The sequence below is a fragment of the Ctenopharyngodon idella genome, chromosome 10 (genome assembly GCF_019924925.1).
Source record: "Ctenopharyngodon idella isolate HZGC_01 chromosome 10, HZGC01, whole genome shotgun sequence".
Classification (NCBI taxonomy): domain Eukaryota; kingdom Metazoa; phylum Chordata; class Actinopteri; order Cypriniformes; family Xenocyprididae; genus Ctenopharyngodon; species Ctenopharyngodon idella.
Window position 1 is genome coordinate 7,006,069 of NC_067229.1, and position 21,340 is coordinate 7,027,408.

General features: G+C 41.8%; 1 protein-coding gene across 3 annotated transcripts in view; it reads left to right on the top strand.

Annotated features, from left to right (window-relative positions):
* The window catches only part of bcor (BCL6 corepressor), a 44,271-nt gene extending 23,604 nt beyond the window's left edge, over nt 1-20,667 (top strand). For all 3 annotated transcript variants that reach the window (XM_051910249.1, XM_051910247.1, XM_051910248.1), the window contains 6 exons: nt 1,685-1,963; nt 10,718-10,884; nt 12,666-12,811; nt 15,908-15,985; nt 16,870-17,020; nt 19,283-20,667. In XM_051910249.1, coding sequence (XP_051766209.1) covers nt 1,685-1,963; nt 10,718-10,884; nt 12,666-12,811; nt 15,908-15,985; nt 16,870-17,020; nt 19,283-19,577 — 1,116 coding nt within the window. In that variant the 3' untranslated portion in view covers nt 19,578-20,667. The remainder of the gene's footprint in view (nt 1-1,684; nt 1,964-10,717; nt 10,885-12,665; nt 12,812-15,907; nt 15,986-16,869; nt 17,021-19,282) is intronic.
* Nucleotides 20,668-21,340: the final 673 nt, after the last annotated feature.

Here is a 21,340-nt window from a genome sequence, read left to right on the forward strand (position 1 = left end):
GTATGTGCGTGCGGTGTGTGTGTGTGTGTGTGTGTGTGTGTTTACTCTGACAGCTGCTGCGCTCTGGAACTCCTCTGGGGTGGGTGGAGTTCCCGCCCCGATCACCCCTCCTTTTCCCGACCTTCAGTCTGCTCGCATGAACTTGCGGCCTACACACATACACACATACAGGGCTCTCATCCGCCCGCCCTACTGCGCTCCACAGATAGAGAACTCGCACACGGAAGGCGGGAGAGATAAAGGGAGTGGGAGAGAGCCAAAGTCTTCCGTTGTTTCCTGTTTAACTTTCCCTGCCGGGGGAACACAATCGCTGACGGATCGGTGTCTGCAGCTTTCCATCCAGCTCGCAAGCAAACACGCAGCCCTAGAGCCGAAAACAGAAATGTTCAAAGAGGAAGATGCACGTTGTTCTGTTAAAAACGTGTTTATGGGACATTTGTAGTTGTGTAAATAGTCACGGCCCATTTAACTGCAGGCCAAAAATAACCTTGCTGACCATGCGGGGTGTGTGAGCGAGGAACCTTTGTTGACAGTCATACTTTTGTTCTTGGTTTATGGTGGGAAACACTGTTTCCTGCACTGCCGCTGGGCTAAGATTTCCACTTCTGTGGAAAAAAAAAAATCACACAACTATGTGGGAATAGTTACTTCACATTTGTCAATTTACACAGTAGGGGTGGGCGGTATGACCAAAATCTTATATCATGATATAAGTAATTTTATATCACCATAACAAGACATATATCACAATATAGTTATTTTTGCTTTAAATAAGGTTTTTATGATATCAAAATAGCCTAAAAAAAACCTCTCAAGCTTACTGAAGACAAACAAACAGTGATAAAGAAAGAGTACAGAAAACAAACTACAATAGAACAAAAACACAAATGAAATAGACCTACCTAATAGTCTTTACTGTGTAAATTAAATATACATTTATTCTTATTAAAATTACAAAAGCAAGCAGTGAGAGATTTTCTCCTTTTTTTTGTTGTTTGATTAGCATTAATAATGACAGCAGGTAAATTAGGATGCTGTCCCTTTAAGACCAACTGCACTGATCCATTACCGATCTCAACTTAAGACATAAATGGCTCTGTATACTTGCAAATACATGGTCACTTTGACACATAAATGTGTATTTAACCGTTTAAGCCCAATTAGTCGGCAAAAAGCACTCAGTTCAGTCCTCACATACTGAGAGCGCACGCATACTGAAATGAGTTGTCTTTCACTGCTAATTGTGCTTCAATGGTTTAAAACCACTTGTTTTTAAACAGCAATTCTTAAAAACATGCAAACGATAAGTTTTTGTGACCGCGCAGCACAGCAAGGTCACATGAGCCTAACTGCGATAGAGAAGATAGTCAAAAACGGTATATATCGCCCACCCCTAATACACAAATATTTTTAAAAGAATTTCAGATTTTATTCTCTCGCTGATTATACCGCAGTGACGACTATGAACTTGTCACTGTGATTAATTAGCGCTCCATCCCGCCTGTCTCTTGGCACCAAGCGATTGTAGCTCTGTCACTCTTTTGTCCGCTCTGTCTTTGTAGAGAGCGTCCGCCTTACCCTGTGTGTGGCGCCACATACTGTGACTTTCAAAGCCTGTGTGTGAAATGGTGGTGTTGCGATCTGTCATAAATGCTAAAGTGATGAATTTTTATTCCCCCGTCAGGTGGTGAAGCGTTCCGCCCAGAAGCGGCCAGCATCTCTCTCCGATTACGAGTCTTCTCCGGTCAAACCTTGTCCCCCTTCTCCTGCCTACCAACCCGCGGCACCCCCGACCCCTCCATGCGCCGTTCCGGATGTACCGGTACCTCCGGTCGCCCCCGCACCTCCAGTGTCAGCGGAGCCGCCAGTCAGCAGGCCCATGCCGCCTGAAGCACGCCGACTCATCGTCAACAAGAACGCAGGCGAGACTCTACTGCAGCGAGCTGCGCGGCTGGGATATGAGGTAAGCGTGCATTTGCGCGTGTGCGCGACTGTCTCTCTCTCTCCGGCTGCCCTCTCCTGCTCTCTTCGCATCTCATTATTTCTGCGTGAGACTGAGTCTGACATGCGAGAGCCCCTGACAGGCACAGAGCGATCGCTTGGTGTACACACACACAGTTTTTTTTTTTTTCTTTTTTTTTTCTTCCCCTTCTGCGACGCAGCCTCTCGCTTCCACACACACACATACGTGCTGTCTCATCTCTTTCTCCTTTCGGCTTTTGCACTCCCACTCAAACCTTTCTCGCTCACATTCATTCCCGTGCTTTCACAGGCGCGCTGTTTCTCGCACTTTCTCGGTCTTGTCCTTGCTCTTTCTCGCTGTCGAACTGGAAAACCTTAACCCTTTGCACTCCGTCTCTGATCTTGTAGTTGGCTTTTTTTAGTTTAATATAAATGTCAGTAGAGTGTTTGATATTTTTGTAACACGGCAGTATTTTTAAAGACAACATGAAACAGTATTTGAAATGCAGTTACATTTCGCAATAATATAACGTTTTTGTTTTTTACAAATAAAACTGAAATTTTTTTTATAGGAAATGGTTGAATTCATCCTTTGAGATTTGATTATTATTGATTGATTATTATATTGATTGAATTTTGCGTTGATTGCGTCCTTGCAATGAATATTTGCACATTTTTTTATACATTTTTTTTGCACATTGTCTTATACATCTGGCTTTTTTTTAATTGAAGATTACGAAAACAAACTTTTAAAAAAAAAAAAAAAACATGTACTAACAAATTATGGGTAATAAGACTTACGACTTTTATTTTTATTAAAATTCAGATTTCTTGTCTTTAAATATCGTAAAGTTTAATGTCTCTGCATGAGTAATTCAACCAAACATGCATTGGTCTCGTTGTTTAGTAGATTCCCTGCTGTTCCGGAATTCAACCGTATTCCACAGTTCTGGAATATGGTGGTTCCGCGGGTTCTGGAATGGCGCGGCGTTCCGTGTCCAATTTGTGCAGATTAATGGGGAGCTGGATTAGTTCCGGCAGTGCGTCTGAAAGGACTGGCACGGAGAACAGGAAATGAGCGATTACTGCTGCGAGCGCATGATTTCTCTCCTTCCCCAGCCCTCCCCCCTTCCTCTCTCGCTCCGCAGCGGTGCCTTGAATTCCACTGAAAGGGAAAGTTTCTTATTGCATTTTACGGAGCATTTTTATCATTGAGACAGTGGTGCTGTTCCAGAATAGATCACGCTTGTGTGATGTCGGAATCAAGCTAGTTTTACGCTTAGTCTTTTTCCCGTTTTTCCAATTTGCTACTTTCATCTTTTCTCTTGTTCTGCCTATAATACGCATTCACATGTGTCTGTGGTTTGTTTTCTCACAACTAGGGATGCCACGTTCCGTTGTGTTCCATTCCTTCCATTTTTTTGTGCTTGAAGTGGCTGCACACTTTGACACTCACATACACTCTCTCTCTCTCTCTCTCTCTCTCTCTCTCTCTCTCTCTCTCTCTCTCTCTCACACACACACACACACACACACACACACACACACGTACGTTTGCAGTTCCCCTCCCCCTACGTCTCTTGTTCGCTTGTTTGCGTTTCTTCACCTCCCTTTAGCTCTCACGCCAAGAGTTTTACTGCAACACACACACTCTTTCATTACATTCCGCCAGTGCTGACGTCTAGCTTGCGTTACGGTGCTGCTTATTTACACTTGTGTTTGGTTGTTGCCTCCCTCTTTTATGACTCAGACAAAACTGGCCTTTGTGTGCTGATTGAAACCTATCGTTATGTGTGTGTGTGTGTGTGTGTGTATGTGTGAGAGCCCTATCCATCTCTCTCTCTCTCTCTCGCTCTCGCCGTCTGATTCTGCTGCGGTTGCTAGACTCTGTCGGTAATTCTGCTCTCAGGCAGAATGGCTCTTTGCCATTAAGGTCCAATCAGCGATCTGACAAGTGCTCTCCGTAATCTCCACGTTAATTAATCATTCGGCTGGAGGTGCTAAACACGCGCTGTTTTAAGCCATTAGCCGCCCGTTCCGCACACCTCCCGATCTCTCGTCGCCCAAACTAACGCCGGCCATTAGCGGCCCATGGAAAGAGAGGGAGGCTTTTCTGCGTTTCTGACCACAAAAAAAGGTGGTTGTTTCTTGTAGAAAAGGATTGCCATTTTGTATTTTGTAGTTGATTTAAAGACTAATTTTAGATTTTTACACACACATTTTTCTTTGACTATTACTAGTAGCTTATAGCTAACTATTTCCAAATAGCTAAATTATTATTTTTGTGAAAAACCAACCCTAATATGTAAAGAGAAACTGTTGCTGAATAGCTAAACATTGTTTACGAATAGATAAACTAATTGTGAACTAATATCCATAATGATTTTCTAGTATCTATTGTTTATCTATTCTATAGCTAACTCTTGTTTACGAATAGCTAAATGTTTATGAATAGCTAAATTATTTTTCACTATTAGCAAAACTGTGTGTGCACATATACTTGAACAATTTACAAATAGCTAAACTGTTTAGAAATAGCTAAACCGTGTGTGCGAATAGCTGTTTTTTTTGTGCGAATAGCTATGTACAAATGAATTGTGAGCTAATATCTAAACAATTTTTCGCTAATATATGAATATTGTTTTCAAATAATCAGTTTTTGTGAATAACTAAACCATTTATTTAAAAAAGCCAGTCAAACGCAGCCAACAGATTGTTTTACTAATAACATGTTTACAAATAGCAATTCTTTTTCGATTTATAGCATTTTTTTTCATCATTTTTTTTTTTTTTTTTTTTGTAATGTGCAATCATAAGCTAATTACTTCCCTCTTGCAACTACATATATTCTCTGACGTGTTTACTGGCGCGAGGGCGGGACAAACCGTCACTTACATGAGATCACAGCAATAGCAAGTCCCGCCCTACATTTATTCTTGTTGAAAAAGCTATCGCAACTTCCATTTCATGTCGCCTTTAACAAAGCTAAACTGTTTGCGTATGATTAGCTTTGCTAGCTAAACTAACTGTGAACTAAAATCTAAACTCTTTTTTCCCCCACTTATAGCTACACTGTTTACGAATAGCTAACTGTATTTTAATAACAACCAAATATATTTTTTTACTAGCTAAAGAGCTTTTTTTTTTCCTAATGAGCTTTTTCCCCCCACATTGCAGCAAGCTACAGTGTTGCGCTAGCGGTGGATTTTCTCGAACGCTTGTCGAGAGCGTGGGCTCTCGTTACCGCTGAGTCTCAGGGCTTTGTGATTTTCCCCGCTGGCGCTCGGGGTCTAATTCTGCTCTAATGGCTTTATAAATGCGCTTGGTGACATCGGTTAAAGGCGGCTGTTCTCGCGGGGCTGTGCGTGCGCCGCAGATACGGTGGGGGAGCTGCAGAGCGCGCAGCGGAGGGCACTCGGCGCCGATCCGTGCGGCGTGTGTGTGTCAGAGGAAGCGAGATAAAATGTAATCTTTCCCACCCCGTATTCCTCATTTCTCTCTCTCTCTCGATCACTCGTTCTCCTCCCCCTCTACACCCTCACGTCGGCCCTTAGCAGGTGAGGACAGACCTTCCGTCCGTGTGTGTGTGTTTTTTCTGTCAGTCGACAGCGGCTTGTTTTTCTAGTCCTCGTTCCGTTCCCCCTCCTTTCCCCTCCCGCTCTCCTGCCTCAGACAGGAAGCCGCTCTCTCGCTGTGTGTGAGTGTGTGTGTGTGTGTGTGTGAGAGAGAGAGATAAGCCGCGAGCAGCGCACTGAGCTGCCAGCGCGCTCTGTGTGTGTGTGCGTGCGTGCGTGTGTGTGTGTGTGTTAAGCCACGAGCAGCTCCGCGGCGCTGCCAGAGCTCGGAAATATGACATGACTGCGCGGCCGAACCTTTCAACACAGACCGCGGCAGCTGCTCCGTTTCTATGTGTGTGTGTCTGTGTGTCTCAGAGCGCGAGAGAACGAGAGTTCACACACTTAAACGTGGCACTCCATCTTGGTCCCAGCGCAACAGCAGTAAACATGCAAACGGCACGTAGTTTTGCGCGCGCTCTCGTTTCCATTTTCTCATGGGCACGCACCTTCAAAACAAACCGTTCTTGGCTTGATGAAACTCCTGGGCGCCTTCGAGCGGTTCTCTGCGCGTGTGTGTGATTGAGTCATTTTGGCTTGCATCGCAGGCATCAACCAAGCGCGAGTGGAAAAACCTGCGTGTTTTCCACAGTTGACTGCATGAGCGTGTCCGCTGGTCAGGCAGTCCGTTCAAGGCTGCGTACTAAGGATCTTTTGATCTAGATGTCGACCGCAAAATACAGCCTGTGACCTGAAATAACCCTGTCGCATGCATTCACTGCAACTTAATCTGATCTTAATTCCCTTTCAGATTATTTGCAGTTTGCATATTTTAGAATAAAAAAACAGGGAATGTTCGAGGTTCCATTTTCCTGATTGAGTAATTGGAATTATTTAATCACTAAAATGTATTTAAAGGGACAGCTCACCTAAAAAAAAAAAGAGTTTTGATCATTTATTTACTGTATGAATTTTTTTCTTCTGCGTAACAAAATATGTTTTGACAATTTCTGTTGTTTTTTTTTTTTTTCTTTTTTTCTTTTCTTTCTTCCATACAATTAAAGTCAATAGGGTTGTCAGTGTTGTTTTGGACCCTTATTGACTAGACAAAAATGGAAACGTACTACTTTTGTGTTCCACATAAGTTATACAGATTTTAATGATAGGATCAGTAAACGATGACACAATTTTTATGTCTGGGTAAACTGTCCCTTTAAAAGTGTCAGTGTTCACGTGTGAAGAATGTTTGCAGTTTAGTAACCAGCAGAATGTGTGTGTGTACATAGGGTCAGTGAGGCGTGTGTGTGTGTGTGTGTGTGTGTGTCGCACCCTGTTTTGTCACTGTCTGCTAAGCCTGAGCAAATAGCAGGATACAGACCTTCAACTCTCAGAGCGACCGCAGTTATATCTTGCAGTCTCGGCCACAGACGCCTCCGGACCGCCCAAAGTCTGTTCACCGACTGTCTGATACATATTGCAAACGAAACTGGAAAGCCTTTTCTTGATTTGGCGAGCGCTAAACTGATTGGCTGACTTTATGAAACTTCCGGGACTAAGGGCACACAGGGATTTAAAAAAAAAAAAAAAAAAAAAATCAGTCTGCCTGCTGGGTTAATAGTACGATTGCCTTTTTGGAGGAACTAATCACTGGATTTGACAAAGGACTTTGAGAGATATTCAGAGTTTTATGCCCTGTTATTGTGGTATAATCTATCCCAGGTTAACCCGCCCTTAAACGGCATGTAAAAACAAACTTTGGTTTGCAAGCTGCCGTTTAGTCAAAGGTCTGGCTGAGCAAGACGATATCACATGTTCGCGCATGTACACATTCACACTCGTCCGCACTCTCAGTACCGTCCTGGCCGGCTGTCAGGGAAATTCCTGATCCGTTAATGATGTACTTCTTTTGTGGAGGCCACCTCAACCCTTTTCCCTCTGTTATCACAACTCCCATTCCAGCCATGGCTCTCTCAATTAAAACCACGCTGAGGGAGTTTCGATGCTCCATCTCCCCCCTCTGCATATCCTGCTCTTTCTTGTCGCTTTTTTTTGTCTGTCTCTCTCCCTAGCCACTCACTTTCCAATGCAACATGACGTCTGCTCAGTCTGAAGGCTGTTTTTTCCTGAGTTGCGTGTAAAATTAGAACATTCGTCAGCACTGTGCGTAGCCAGAGGATCATTAAGAAACCGCTACACATTAGACTAAAAAAAAAATTCTCACAAAACTGCCTCAATTTTATAAAGGTTTATCAACTGTCTCAGCTTTAGATCTCAGAATTCTCAAACTCTTTATTAGCTGTCTTAGAATACTGGATCTCTTTATAAACTGTCTCAGAATTCCAGAACTATTTATCAGCTGTCTTACAATTCTGTGACTCTTTATGAACTGCTTGAGAATTCTGGAACATTTCATTAGCTTTCTTAGAATATTCTTTATAAATGTCCATTCCATGCATTGGAATTCTGGATCTATTTATCAACTACATGGGACAAAAATTCTTTACCAGCTGCTTCAGTTTTACAACTTTTTATCACCTGCTTTCGAGTTCCAGTCCTTTCTAAACGAACTCAGAGTTCTAGAACTTTTTATCAGCTGTCTTAAGCTGCGTTTCCTATTGCTATTCAAATCAATAATGGAGTTTAACAAATACGACCGATGGACTGACGATGAGGTTCAGGCTTTATTAAGCTTATATGCAGAGGACGAAATCCAGCGGGAACTGAAAAGTCACGCGCAGTCCTAAGTCACCGGACTATCTTCACGGTACTTTAGACCGCTATGGAAACGCAGCTAGCAATAGGTCTGGGGGAAAATAGTTCCTGGGAAAAAGATCCTGAGACAAATTGTTCCGGGTAATTTCGGTGGAAACGCGGTTTTAGAGTTCTGACATGCTTTATAAACAGATTTCAGAATTCCGAGCAACTGCTTGAGAATTTTAGAACTCTTAGTTGGCTGTCTTAGAATTCTAAAATTCTTTATAAATGCCCATTCTGGAACAGTTTCTCAATAACCTCTGAATTGGAGAATTCCTTATACTATATTGAATTGTACCTCATTTCCAACTACATTGGACTTTTAGAATTTTATTATAAACTGCTTTAGAGTTCCAGAACCTCAACTACTTGAGAATTTCATAACTCAACTGCCTCCAAATTCTAGAACACTTAGATTCTTAGATTCCTGGAAATCTCTCTCTAAATTGCCTTATAATTCCAGAAGTCTTCATGAGCAGAGTTTCTCTTGAACCTCTTGAAATTCTAGACTTGAGTTTGAACTTGAATCACAGAGGGAGGCGGCCAGTATCAGAATTCAACTAGAGCCTAACAGTGACCCAGACTGGTTTCAGTTCAGGTCTGCCTTGTAAAGCTTCCCCTTCTCTTTCCTGAGTGTCTTTCTTTCTCCCAAAGCGAGCTGTAGTTCTTGCTCTTTTATTTTTTATGATGTGGGTTGGGTTGACTAGGCTTTGAGGTTGTGGTAAAATGGTTGCAGTCTTGAGCTGTCCTGCGTCTTGTTTTGTGGGATTGCTGTTGTGAAAGGGTTAAGTGTCTTGAATGATGCATTGATTGCAGTTGTTAGCTGGGAGTCGTTTTAGCAGGGGACAGCGGGGGAGGAAACGCTACAGCAAAGAGCAGTTCTAAGGAGAAAATCACGACAAATCTTTTTCTCGCTAGGCTGTGTAACACAGCTTTATTGTCTGTTTAATGTAACACTCAGCTCTCCTGCCTGCAAACATCCCCACTGAGGAACTCCCTGAGGCAGGAGAGAGAGAAAGACCTCGCTGGAAAGGGAATGAGGCGATGGAAACATAAACGGAAATAGAGAAATTCTCCCTTGAACCGCGGCTCGCTTTCAGTAATTGAGCGTGGTTGGTGTGTGTGTGTGTGTGTGTTTTACCTTCCATGTGTTTTGGTCCACCTCTCCAGGCTGACGGGAGAGAACATCCGCGCTGGAGCGAGAGCTTCCCGTTTGGGCTCGTTAACGGCTCGGCGCCCCTGCTAACGGCTTGGGTTTTTTTCAGTCGTGCCGACGGCATGCCGTATCCTGGATACGGAGCCGGCGGGAAGCGCGAGGCAGAGCTGCTGGCAGCAGCGTGGGGCAGGTCGTACCACTGTGCGACTCCGTCGGGGGAGGGGTTGAATGCGCTCTCTGAGAAGCTGCCAGGGTTGAAGTGCGAGCGCTACGCCTCCTGAATCCTAATGCCCTCATTCGTCTGAGCGCCGAGCGGACACCGGCCCTCCCCTCTCCAGCCCATCTGTGTGTGTGTGTGTGCGTGCTTGTTTTTGTTGCCGCCATGCATGAGGCTCGCGGTGATGGATGTGGGAGTTCCTTTAAATCCGAGCTTGCAGAAGAACTCTCCAATTAATTCCATGAGGGCTCTCTGTAATTCTGGCCTCTTCCAGACAATGTTCTTAATCAGTGTATGCGAATGGCGGGAAGCACTAATGGGGCGATCTTATTGATATCAATTGCTATAATTCCAAAATAAATTGTGTAAATCTCTGTAAAGGTATGGTATTCCTTTTTTTTAGCAACCAAACTTACGATTTCCGATAAAACGGACAAAATTGGATCCCAAATCATAGAATTCTTTCGAATTGTGCCAGCCAAGAACATCCTAACAACCACATGGTAACATGCCAACGATTGCTCAGGCCACCCTAGCAACCGCATTTTAACATTCTAACCAAAACTCAAAACACCTTAGCAACTGCATATCAACACCCTTAGCATGTTGTTGGGTTCTTTTGGCTTGGGTTGGTGCGCAGAGGCCTCTCCGGTGGGACCCCGTGAGTCCCATACATTTTTAGTCACCAAAATATCTTAGAGGTGTGAAAATATGGAAGAATTGTTGCCAACACAAACATCCCGGCAGCCGGTTTTGCACGGGCAAGCACCGCTCACATTTCCCCCACCTTTCAAGTCGCTCCTACGCTGCTGCTGCTTGTAGACTCGCACACACACATAGTGCCGTCTCAGGCGTCTCGTATAGAAAGTGAACAGCAGGCTTGGGGCAGGATTCGTCTGTAAAACCCCTGATACCTCACACATCAATAATCAGCTCTGGGCAGAACTGTCTGTCTGCTCTCTGCCTGTCTCTCTCTCTTTCTCTGCGCTCTTTAATGGTGTTTAATGAATTTCATTCCTCGCTGCACCATAGTAACCGCTCGTCTTCTGTCTCCCGCTCTCTCGCTCGCTGTAGGAGGTGGTTTTGTACTGTCTGGAGAATAAAGTGTGTGACGTGAATCATCGGGATAATGCGGGTTACTGCGCGCTCCACGAGGCCTGTTCCCGTGGCTGGCTCTCCATCGTACAGCACTTACTGGAGCACGGGGCTGACATCAACTGCAGCGCACAGGACGGCACCAGGTAAACACATGCATGCATTCATGATATCACCTAAATAAATGAGCCAAAACAAAAAGCTACAAATGCAGGACCGGTTTCCATGACTTCCTGTGCTTTCGTCACACTGCGTTTGAGAGCATGTGTGTGCCGCTGCGGCACTGATAATTACACGTGCGCACATGTGCTGACGCGCGCACACTCAATGTCAGTAATTATATGTTTGGTAATAATGGCTTTACAACAACAGAAGAGGCCGAGAATCTTAGCTTGGATAATTACCGCAAGAAGAGCAGATTAGGCGTGTGAGATCCCTGTCTTCGCTATACACTTAAAAATCCAATTTCATTTACCGTTCCGATTCCTGTCGGAAAGATGAATGACAGTGACAGGTTTTAATGACTGTTTTATTGGGCAATGCCAGCAGATAAAAATTAAGGTAATTATGGACAAGTGAAGTAACTGAACTGTTTAAGCAAAAAAATCTCACAATTACCAAACAAAGTGAAATTAGAAAATGAAGTTTTGATTAAAAAAAACAAGAAGTTTTGATTTAATATATATGGGTCAATGATGTGACGGGTCATTTTGTTTGTCCAAAGGCCTAAATAATAATAAAAAAACAAAGATATGACATCCAAAGTATGTAAGGTAGTACAGCTAGATCTCTTTTATTGAATCCAGAAGGTTTTAATTATATTTTGTTACATATAAAGGTATTTTAAAGATTTTGAAGTGTCAAAAGGTCATTCGGTTTAACCGTCCAAAGGCCAATACAGCCATTTCATTTGTGATTAAAAAAATCTTAAAATGTAATAAATGTATATATTTTTTATTCTGGCATGATTTTATAACATCAAATATCAACATAGTGCAAAATGGTATTGAAATTATGTGTAGAAGTCGTTGCTTTGTTATGAGAAAGAATGTCCGGAAAATTAAATTTCATTGATGTCATTTGGAGTAACCAATATAAAGGGACCATTTTGGATCAAGTCATGCGGTCAATATCATGTGACAGGATGTGACATCATTCAGACACCTGCAAAGGACCACATGGTCATGAAGCAAAGCAACTAACTCTTTCTTAACTATTTGAAAAATTCATGTTATGTCCCGAAACATCAGGTCATTCGGTTCAACCGCTATAAAACATGGAAAATGTTGTAATATTTTAAAAACTTGTACTAAATATAAAATGTTTGATTGTCCTTTTACTAGCTAGCTAGATATCAGCCTGTTAGCATTGTTTGAAAATATCGTCATTCGGTATAACCAAAAGTGTCTTTTGGTAAAACCTGAAAATTTTGGTTAAACCGATTGACTTTTTTGGTGGCAAATTTTGTCCATCTTGTAAAAAATGACAAAAGCAGTGTTAATTGATTATAAAAAAACCACATGATCTCTTTCTTAACACGTAATAAAACACGTAATATTTTTTTTTTACACTTTTAAAAACCTTGTTCGTCAATGACCCATATGTTTTTTTTTTTTTTTTTTTTTTACAGTTCATGAATAACCTCTAATAATAATATGTATTTATTCATAATTAATTGTTCACAATAAGATGAAGAACCTCTATAATAATGTTTAAATTTTTAGTCAAAATTACACTAGCTTTCACCTAAGTACAGGTAATTTTATTGCATTGCGAAAGTTGAGGTGAACTCTATAAAATAAGTAATGTCATAGTCTTTTTTTTATTTTTTTTTATGATCCAATCAAATTTTGATGGATTAAACAAGATTAACTGCATTAAAAAAAATTTTTTTGTGAAGTAAGTGATCTGGTCTCTCTTCCAACAGGCCTCTCCATGATGCTGTGGAAAACGATCATCTAGATGTGGTCAGACTGTTGCTGTCATATGGCGCCGATCCGACTTTAGCTACCTACTCGGGCCGCAGTTTGCTAAAGATGACCCACAGCGACATAATGGAGTGTTTTTTGTCTGGTAAGAGCGCGCTGTTCCTCTCTTCCACCTCTATTCCCAGAATTTCCCTCCTGTAGCAGTGGAGGGTTCAGCTCCGCTTGGCTATCTGGTTACTAAGCAACAGCTGGAGCGGAGGAGAAGCCTTTAGCACCGGCAAATCAGCTTTCCCTGAAAGGAGATTATGTGTGTGTGTTTGTCTGTGTGCGTGTCTTTATTTGGTCTTGAAGTATGTACGGGCTTGTCTCATATTTGGAAAAGCCGGGTTGTATTATTGGAACCATAATCTGGGCCTAATCTAGACCCATATAGCCATCTAAGATAAATATGGAGTATTGTTTTTATGGTTTTAAAACAAAAAAGCTTTTGACCTCATTTTGACCCCTTGATTTTAAACGGCTTGAAACTTGATTGAAACTTGTTTGAAAACAGTCATTATTTTCGCAAACACTCCTTCCATTGGTCCGTCAAATCCTTGCAACATTGTTCCTATGTCAGGCCACTTGAACAAACAAAGAAATCACAGTTCTGTTTGGTTCCACTAGTGACGTAGAAATTCCATATTGCATACTTAAATGCATCAGTTACACTTTCGAAACTGTGATTTAATGCCATATGGAAAGCATTAAATACTCGCACTGCTACCTGTTTGCCTGACCTACAACTGTAATTTTTTTGAAAATTCATCATTTTAAAGTTAAAAATAACCCAGAATATTCTTTTTAGGTGTTGTTTATACCATCACCTTTTATCATTAGCGGAGCGCTGACCTTGTCATTGCGCTGTTCGCTGCCTGTTGTGCACGGAGGTAAAGTTTTAATGCTCAAGGTCAGACGTTCACATGGAAAGAGACAAGCTGTGCTCCGGGTGCATGTGAAGATGGCATCGCAGGAGACGTGGCATTTACTGAGACGGCCTTTCCTGTGTTTGTGTTAACACTGACCCCTCTCGCCCGAGCAGAGCCGCACTGTGACGGTCCGAAGGAGATGCTCTCTCTCTTTCAGTGACAGTAGTCGGGTTTTTCAAGGCACGGCTTGATTAATGGTCTGAAAGTTTGAAGCTGAACTAGAGGGCATCGCGAGACAGTTTGTACACAGCCACCATTTGTTCTTGACGGCAGTCGCAAGTTCTTTCACCTCCAAAGCCGTCTTAATGTGTGTGTGTGTGTGTGTGTGTGTGTGTGTGTGTGGATTAGCTTCAGGGCTGCCAGTTAAAGGGCAGCTCAGTCACATGGTGGAGGTTCACACTGACTGGCTGCGTGTGTGTTTGATTATGCATGAGTTCGTGAGGCAGGAAAGAGCTCAGCCTGGAAGCGCAGGGCAGCATATTGCGCGTGTGTGTGCGTGTGTGTGTAAATCAGCAGGCTTGTCCCGTTCTGCTGTCTGCTGCACTGATTTAAAGACCCTCCCCAAATTTGTTTTCCCTCTGTGGGAGCCTTCTAATCAACCGCCCTCTCTCTCTCTCTCTCTCTCTCTCTCTCTCTCTCTCTCTCTCCCCCTTTCTTTCTCTGGGTGGAATTGTTAATGGCTGCGCTGGCAAACGCGGCTCCCGTCACCGCTGGCTGTGCTTCGCCGTGCCAAGTGGCATCTGAGCGCGAAACCACATAACGCTTGCAGAGCGTCAAAGCCTCTGCATTCTATAGGAGAAAACTGTCATATTGTCGCTCGGTCAATGTGGTCTGTTTAGCATTTGCACAATATCATCGGTCATCATATTGTATCTGCCGAAGAGTAGTACTTTTGTCTACTGGTATTCTTATAACGCGTTTTTTATTTTTTATTTAATGATATTTAATTTTGTTTATTTAATTAAATAAAACACATTTGACCATATCAGTATTGTATCAGCATTTTTTTTTTCACTTTCTTCTAACCCTCTGGTGCTGTTTGGTCATTTTTTTTACCAAAAAATTTACTTTTTTTTTTTTTTTTTACTTCATCTGAATAGTACAGAACTTAACACACACACACACACACACACACACACACAAAAAAAAATCATGGACATGATTCGAAAAGGTTAAATTGTCCTGAAAAAATAGGCACACTTTTATTGTTTGTGGTAAAAAATGGCCGCATTGGAAATAAATGGGTGACAAATTTCATCTAGTGGAAACGTGTGGTACTGCGCCCAAACAAATTCTTACTGAAAGCTCATTTTTTGAGATATCAACCTCAAATTTGGAACACAGCTTGTTTAGATTTATGGCTTTGATTTTCTCACAGTTTTAGAGTAAAACGTGTTTTGGAAAATATATATTTCTTATAAAAATTGAAAATGGTATGGCATTTTTCATAATAAATTTAAATTTTATCACTTTTTCAAGTTCACTTTTTTTTTAAAACCTTTTTTTTACTTCAGCTATAATCTGCCAACTGTCGTCTTTAAAAAGAGACCAACTTAAGTCTGTGCTCCAAAGCTGTTAAGATTTATGTTGGAAAGTTGGAAATTTCATTTTCAGGTACATGCTCAAAAAGCTAATAAATGGATTATAACTACTGCATAAATATAATTTAGTACCATAAAATCAATACAACAATACAAAATATTAAATAAAAAACATTTTCGAACTAAAATATACAGTCATTTCTTTGAAATAAAAAAACATTTGTCATTTTTGACCGACGCGCAAACAGTACCGGAGGGTTAAATTAATTATCTGCATTCTTTTTTTTCATTTTACAATATTTAAACAATATTTGTCATTTGTCAGTTGTACTGGCATTTGTTTTTTAATTAATTTTCATTTATTGTAATCATATTTATTTATTTGCTTTAATTTTATATTGTTTTATTTGTTGGCTCTTTAGCATATTCTGAATCTGGAGCAGTATCAGTGAACTAACTTATGAGTATTATTTAATTCATTTTTTTTTAATCATTATCATCATGCATTTATGCTAATATTAGCTTGAATTTTAGATTTTTTTTGTTGTTTTTGCTAATATTATCAATCTATACTACTTGGCATATCAGCAACCATAATGGTTTTCCGCTATTATGCAGGAAAAAAAATACAGCTGTCAGTGTATCTGCCAAGATTTCTGTATTGGTCCATCCCTAGCTGCTTCCTGTTTACATCACTAATGGTCTCATCTCTCTCCCTCTTCCTCACTCTAGATTACTTTGCCGACCTGCAGGGCAGAGTGGACGATGACCCCGGTGTGTACTGGGAGTTTTACGGCAGCGCAGTGTGCGGTGAGTACCATTTTCACACTCGAACACGCACATTCGCACACTCCCACACTAACAGATGCAAGAAACAATGGAAAAGAGAAAAGAATCATGCAGGCAGACAGACAGACAGACAGGGAGACAGGTAAACACCTGAAGGTGAATCTCTGTGTGAATCATCAATGTTTGTAGACAGTCATTGATCTAAAATTGAAAAAATAGCTTCTCTCTCTCTGATGTGCACTTGAAAGAATTTATATAAAAATCCCCATCCGCTGGGTGGTGGGGTCGGCACCATGGGCGCAAAAATGGATGGCAGCGTTTTTTATTGCTCTTTTTTTAAATGAATTCTAGCTGCGTAGCGAGAGTTCCCCTGGCTGCCATATATCAGCAGATCGCTCGGTGTGTGCGTGTGTGTGAGCGGGCCCATCTCCAGCTGGCCAAAAACAAACCCACTGCTACTGCACATTTTCCCTTGGATTCCTGGAATAACAAAGCCGGGAGAGAAGAGGGGAGGTGTGGAAGGGAGCTGCACGGCTATTTTTGGGAGCTTTGCGCCGCCTCGGAAAAACCCAAAGCACAACAGAAAGAGGTAGAGGCGCCTGTTTCGCTCCGAGGCGTACGCTGTGCCACTAGCGTGCACAAACGAGTGAAGTGGCTTCACACGCAGCTCTTCCCGCAGTGCCGCTTAATGGAAGAGTGCAAATAGAAGAGAGCGACGTGAGAGCAGCGCCACAAAAGCATGTCTCGGCGTGAATCCGACAGGGAGAGGGAAGGGAATTTTAAAGGGATATCATGGGAGTGTAATCCATTGGTAGCTCTCGGAAACACTCACAAGAGTGTGTGTCGTTCCATAATTCACACCCTGTCTTTAATTTCTAAACGATATCCTTCTCTCTTACATACAGAGCCTGCTGACGACTCGTCTGGTTATGATATCCTGGCCAACCCCCCTGGACCCGGCGAAGATGAAGACGAACAGAGAGAAGTTTTCGAATTCGAGTTCTCCGATCGACCGCTGTTGCCGTGCTACAACATCCAGGTGTCTCTCTCACAGGGGTAAGAGCCTAAAACTTTTTTTTTTGCCCATAACTACTTTTATTTTGCGCAAAAACAGTTCTTTTATTAGTAGAGATTGTGGGAAAGTGTACATCATTGATCAGGTGAGAATTGATCCAAATTGGCCTCGGTACTAGCCTGAAATGTGGAATTCTGTCATAGAGATTGCAGAAACAGGGATGGGCAACACTGCACTATTTGATCACTGAATGCAATTCATCAAATAGAGATGTTTTGTCAAAATCTGATTTTGCGTAATAGTTGATCTTGAGTTAGCTTTGACGTAGATGACAGGCGGTTCCCTTAAAACCGCACTACTGCGGAGACTGACAGCCAGTGACAGCGTTAGTTTAGCGTTAGTGGAGACGTGAGGCCCGTCGCACTTAAACAGAGCGAGGACAGCAAAAGCGCGCAAGAAAGAGAGAGAGAGACAGTCTAGTGACACGCTGCTAAACAGACACAGCTAATTACCTCCCACACAGGCTCTCGCTCTGCCGTTACCGCGCTCCGCTCTCTCGCCACCCCTCCCTCGCTCGCCCGCTCGCTGTCTCGCTTCCAGGCTCAGCTGCCGCGCTCACTGTTGTGTATAATCTTCAGTCTGCGCTTGTCTCTGGCCTTCCCCTCCCCCATTCTCATTCGCCCTCGTTCGCTCGCTCGCTCTCCCTCTCGCTCTCTTTCGCTCGGCGCGGCTGGCTGATGCAGTATTAATGGCTTTCTGCTCTCCTCACATTTCCTCCCCCCTCTCGCTTGCCCCTCTCTCCTTCTCTCCCTCTCTCTCTCTCTTCCCTCTCCCACTCCATTCAGCGTTCCGCGCTCCGCAAGAGCCACAGACCGCCTCAAGTGCCATCGATTGAGCGCTGCCTGTTACTGCTTTCCCCGCTGCGTATGTGTGTGCGCGCGTCTGACAGGCTCGGTCTATGGTCTTTGTGTGTGTGTGTGTAGCCCATTGTGTTTCTGGGCGAGCAAAGGCCTTGAGAATCTTTGTGTAATTTTGTCTAATTATCTAAATGTGTGTCTGTGCAGGGGCGAGCGCTTGACAAGGTTTATGTGCGCATACTTTTTTTTTGTCTTTCGTTTGGCGTTTCTAACTTTGTGCACGTGTTTTGACGCATTCAGCCTTGGCGCTCACGTGGACACTGCAAGTTAGTGCCCACTTTGCACATAATTTAATCTCTTTTTTTTTTAGTGTGCTTTGAATTAAAAAAGACCAAAACATAAAACAAAACCTGATTCCCCCCCCCCCCCCCCCCCCATTTGCAAACTAGCGCCACGATGCTAGCATGAAAAACCTTGACACTGCAAGTTCGCACCTTTGTGCATCATTTAACCTCTTCTTTTTAGTATGCTTTGAATTAAAAAACGGCCAAAACATAAAATAAAATCTGATTTCTTTTTGTTCTCTGAACGGAAAGAGAGCTAACTAGCCGACACAATGCTAGCATGAAAAACCTTGACAATGCAAGTTTACACTTAATTTGTGCATCATTTAATCTCTTTTTTTTTGTTTTGTTTTTTTTGTATGCCTTCAATAAAACAGACCAAAACATAAAATAAAACAAAACCTGAATTTTTTTTGTCCTATTCTCTGAAGTGGTGCAAACTAGCGTCACAATGCTAGCATGAAAACCTTGACACTGCAAGTTCGCACCTACTTTGTGCATCATTTAATCTCTTCTTTTTTTAGTATGCACTGAATGAAAAGGCCAAAACATAATAAAATAAAATATAAAATAAAACCTGATTTCTTTCAGTTGTCTGAACGAAAAGAGTGCTAACCACGATGCTACTGTGAAAACCTTGACATTGCAAGTTTGAACATACTTTGCGCGTTATTTCATTTGTTTTTAATAGGCTATAGATAAAAAAAAAAAAAAAAAAAAAAAACATAAAATAAAAACCTATTTTTTCCTTTCACTGAAGTGGCGCAACTTGACACCGTAAGTTTACATTAAATTTATACATCATTTAATCTCTTCTTTTTAGTATGCTGTCAATAAAAGGCCAAAACATAAAATAAAGAAAATTTAAAAAATCTGATTTTTTTTTTTTTTTTCTGTTCTCTGAAGTGGCACAAACTAGCCGCCACAATGTTAGCATGAAAATCATCTATTTTTAGTAAGCTATAAATTAATAAAAAGGCCAAAACATAAAAGAAAAACCAATTTTTCCTTTCTCTGAAGTGGCGCAACCTAGCCACCATTGTGGTTGAAGACCTTGCTCTCTTTTTCAGCTAATTAATCTTGCTCTCGTTTCTTTCCTCAGACCCAGAAATTGGTTGCTGCTCTCAGATGTCCTCAAGCGCCTGAAGATGTCTGCCAGAACGTTTCGCGCCACGTTCACACACATTGAGGTGGTGACGATAGCCGAGGCGGAATTCTACAAGCAGGCGTCCCTGAGTCAGCTGTTCTCCTGTCCCGAAGAGCTCGAGGGATTCATGCCCGACAGCAAGGAACTCTTGGATCTGGTGGAAATCAGCGCTGAGCTGGTGGCGCTCCTGGGGTCATCACTCGAATGCCTGGACGACCGCTGGGAGCCAGCATCCAGACCTCGCTCGTGAGCCTCTCTGCACATGCACTCGTACCGACTCTCGGACAGACCCTTAGAGACCTATGGAGAACTAGAAGCAAAGGAAAAGGATATTCTGAGGCAGTTCTTGACATTTCAAGGAACTTCTGGACTGGTAGCCAAAGGCAAAATTCGGTCCCCGTGCAGCTGATCTTTATGTTTGGCTACAGGAAGGTTTTGGAACTTCTCGACATCTCTTGTGCTCTGCTCGCATACTAATTCTCCTGGTGACGATGCAAACCTGTACATAGTGTACATTCTGCAGATATGGAAAGAGAACGGACTTGAGATTTGGACCACTATCTCTGGCTAACTGAGATATGAAGCCATTCTCGCAACGAGAAACTCTTTCGTTTAAAAGAGATGTTTTCTAAATAGGAATATAAGTATATATACAGTCACTGTATTTTATTTGTGTGTATTATATATAGATATAAATATATATATAAATATAAATAAATATATATATATATATATATGCGCTGCCTTTTTGTCTTGTTTAGTCAGGTCTTTATTTTATAATTGGAGTTACGATGTTGTAAATACCTAATCTGCTTAGATTGGGGTTTTAATCGTGATGTCAACGTTAAGAGGGTTTACAGAGGCCGGAAGCCCCTTCGGTTCGTCAAGAGTTAATTAGCGCACTTCGTCAGCGATTTTCCTCGACTGGAGTAGACGTTTTTATAGTGTTGACCAGTAACCAGTGTGGGATTTTTTTGGTCTCCCGTGTTAAACTCTAATCTAAAAAGCTGTTTCGTACCCTGTACGCAAGCTGTTGCTTTGACTAAGTCACTTATTTATGAGTAGAAATTAAGATATTTTAATGTGGCTTTTCTTTGTAAAATATTAAAGTAATTGTAAAATACTAATCTGACGCTTTGTTAGGCAAAGTCATGCTTGAACTTGTAAATAATGGGTTGACTATTTCAGTAACTTGTTTCTGACGTGTGTTATTATTGGTTTTTGTTTTGTTTTTTTTGGAGAAGTGTTCGGACTTTGTAATTATATACGCTATCATTTGTATTTATATTTTACCAAAAAAAAAGTTCCTTTAAATAAATGGCAATAAAAGATTGTGTACATCTTGTTGTCTTATGTTTTTTTAGTTAATATGACATAAAAGTCAGCAATATTTACTTTCTGGTCTTATTGTGCCTGATTTATTAGTGCATGTTATTTCAAAGGGGAAAAAATCATGAATAAAACTTTAGTTAATTTAGTTTTACTTTGAAATATGTCACATTACAGAAGTAAAAATGGGTTGGGAATGCCATTTCATGTTGTTGGACTGAATTGAGCATGAGATTATAGGGCTGCTCTGATTAATTCATGCACAAACAGATTATTAAACCTCCATGTTTATCACTATAATCAGGGATTAAGGCCTACATTCCATAGCGACTTTTCTGCCATCAGATCAGCTCTGTACAACTGGGAGAGAGACGGCCACATCCTGTGCTGCTGGACAAAACAGGAAATGAAGAGTCGCCGGAAATTAGAGGCCTTAGGCAGGAGTGAGGGAGGCTTTTGTCGGTCTGATGGCAATACGGACATTATGGGCTTGGTTAACGTTCCTTAACTTTAATGCACTTGTCACACTTCTTTCTACTAACCCCTATAAACTTGAATCTCCTGCTTGTTTGTAGAATTGGTTTTCCAAAAGCAGAGGAGGAAAGCGAAACTCAAACTTGTCAAAATGACTAACAACATAAGTGCTTTATAGACCTTATTTACCTCACAAGCGCGCCGCCATCT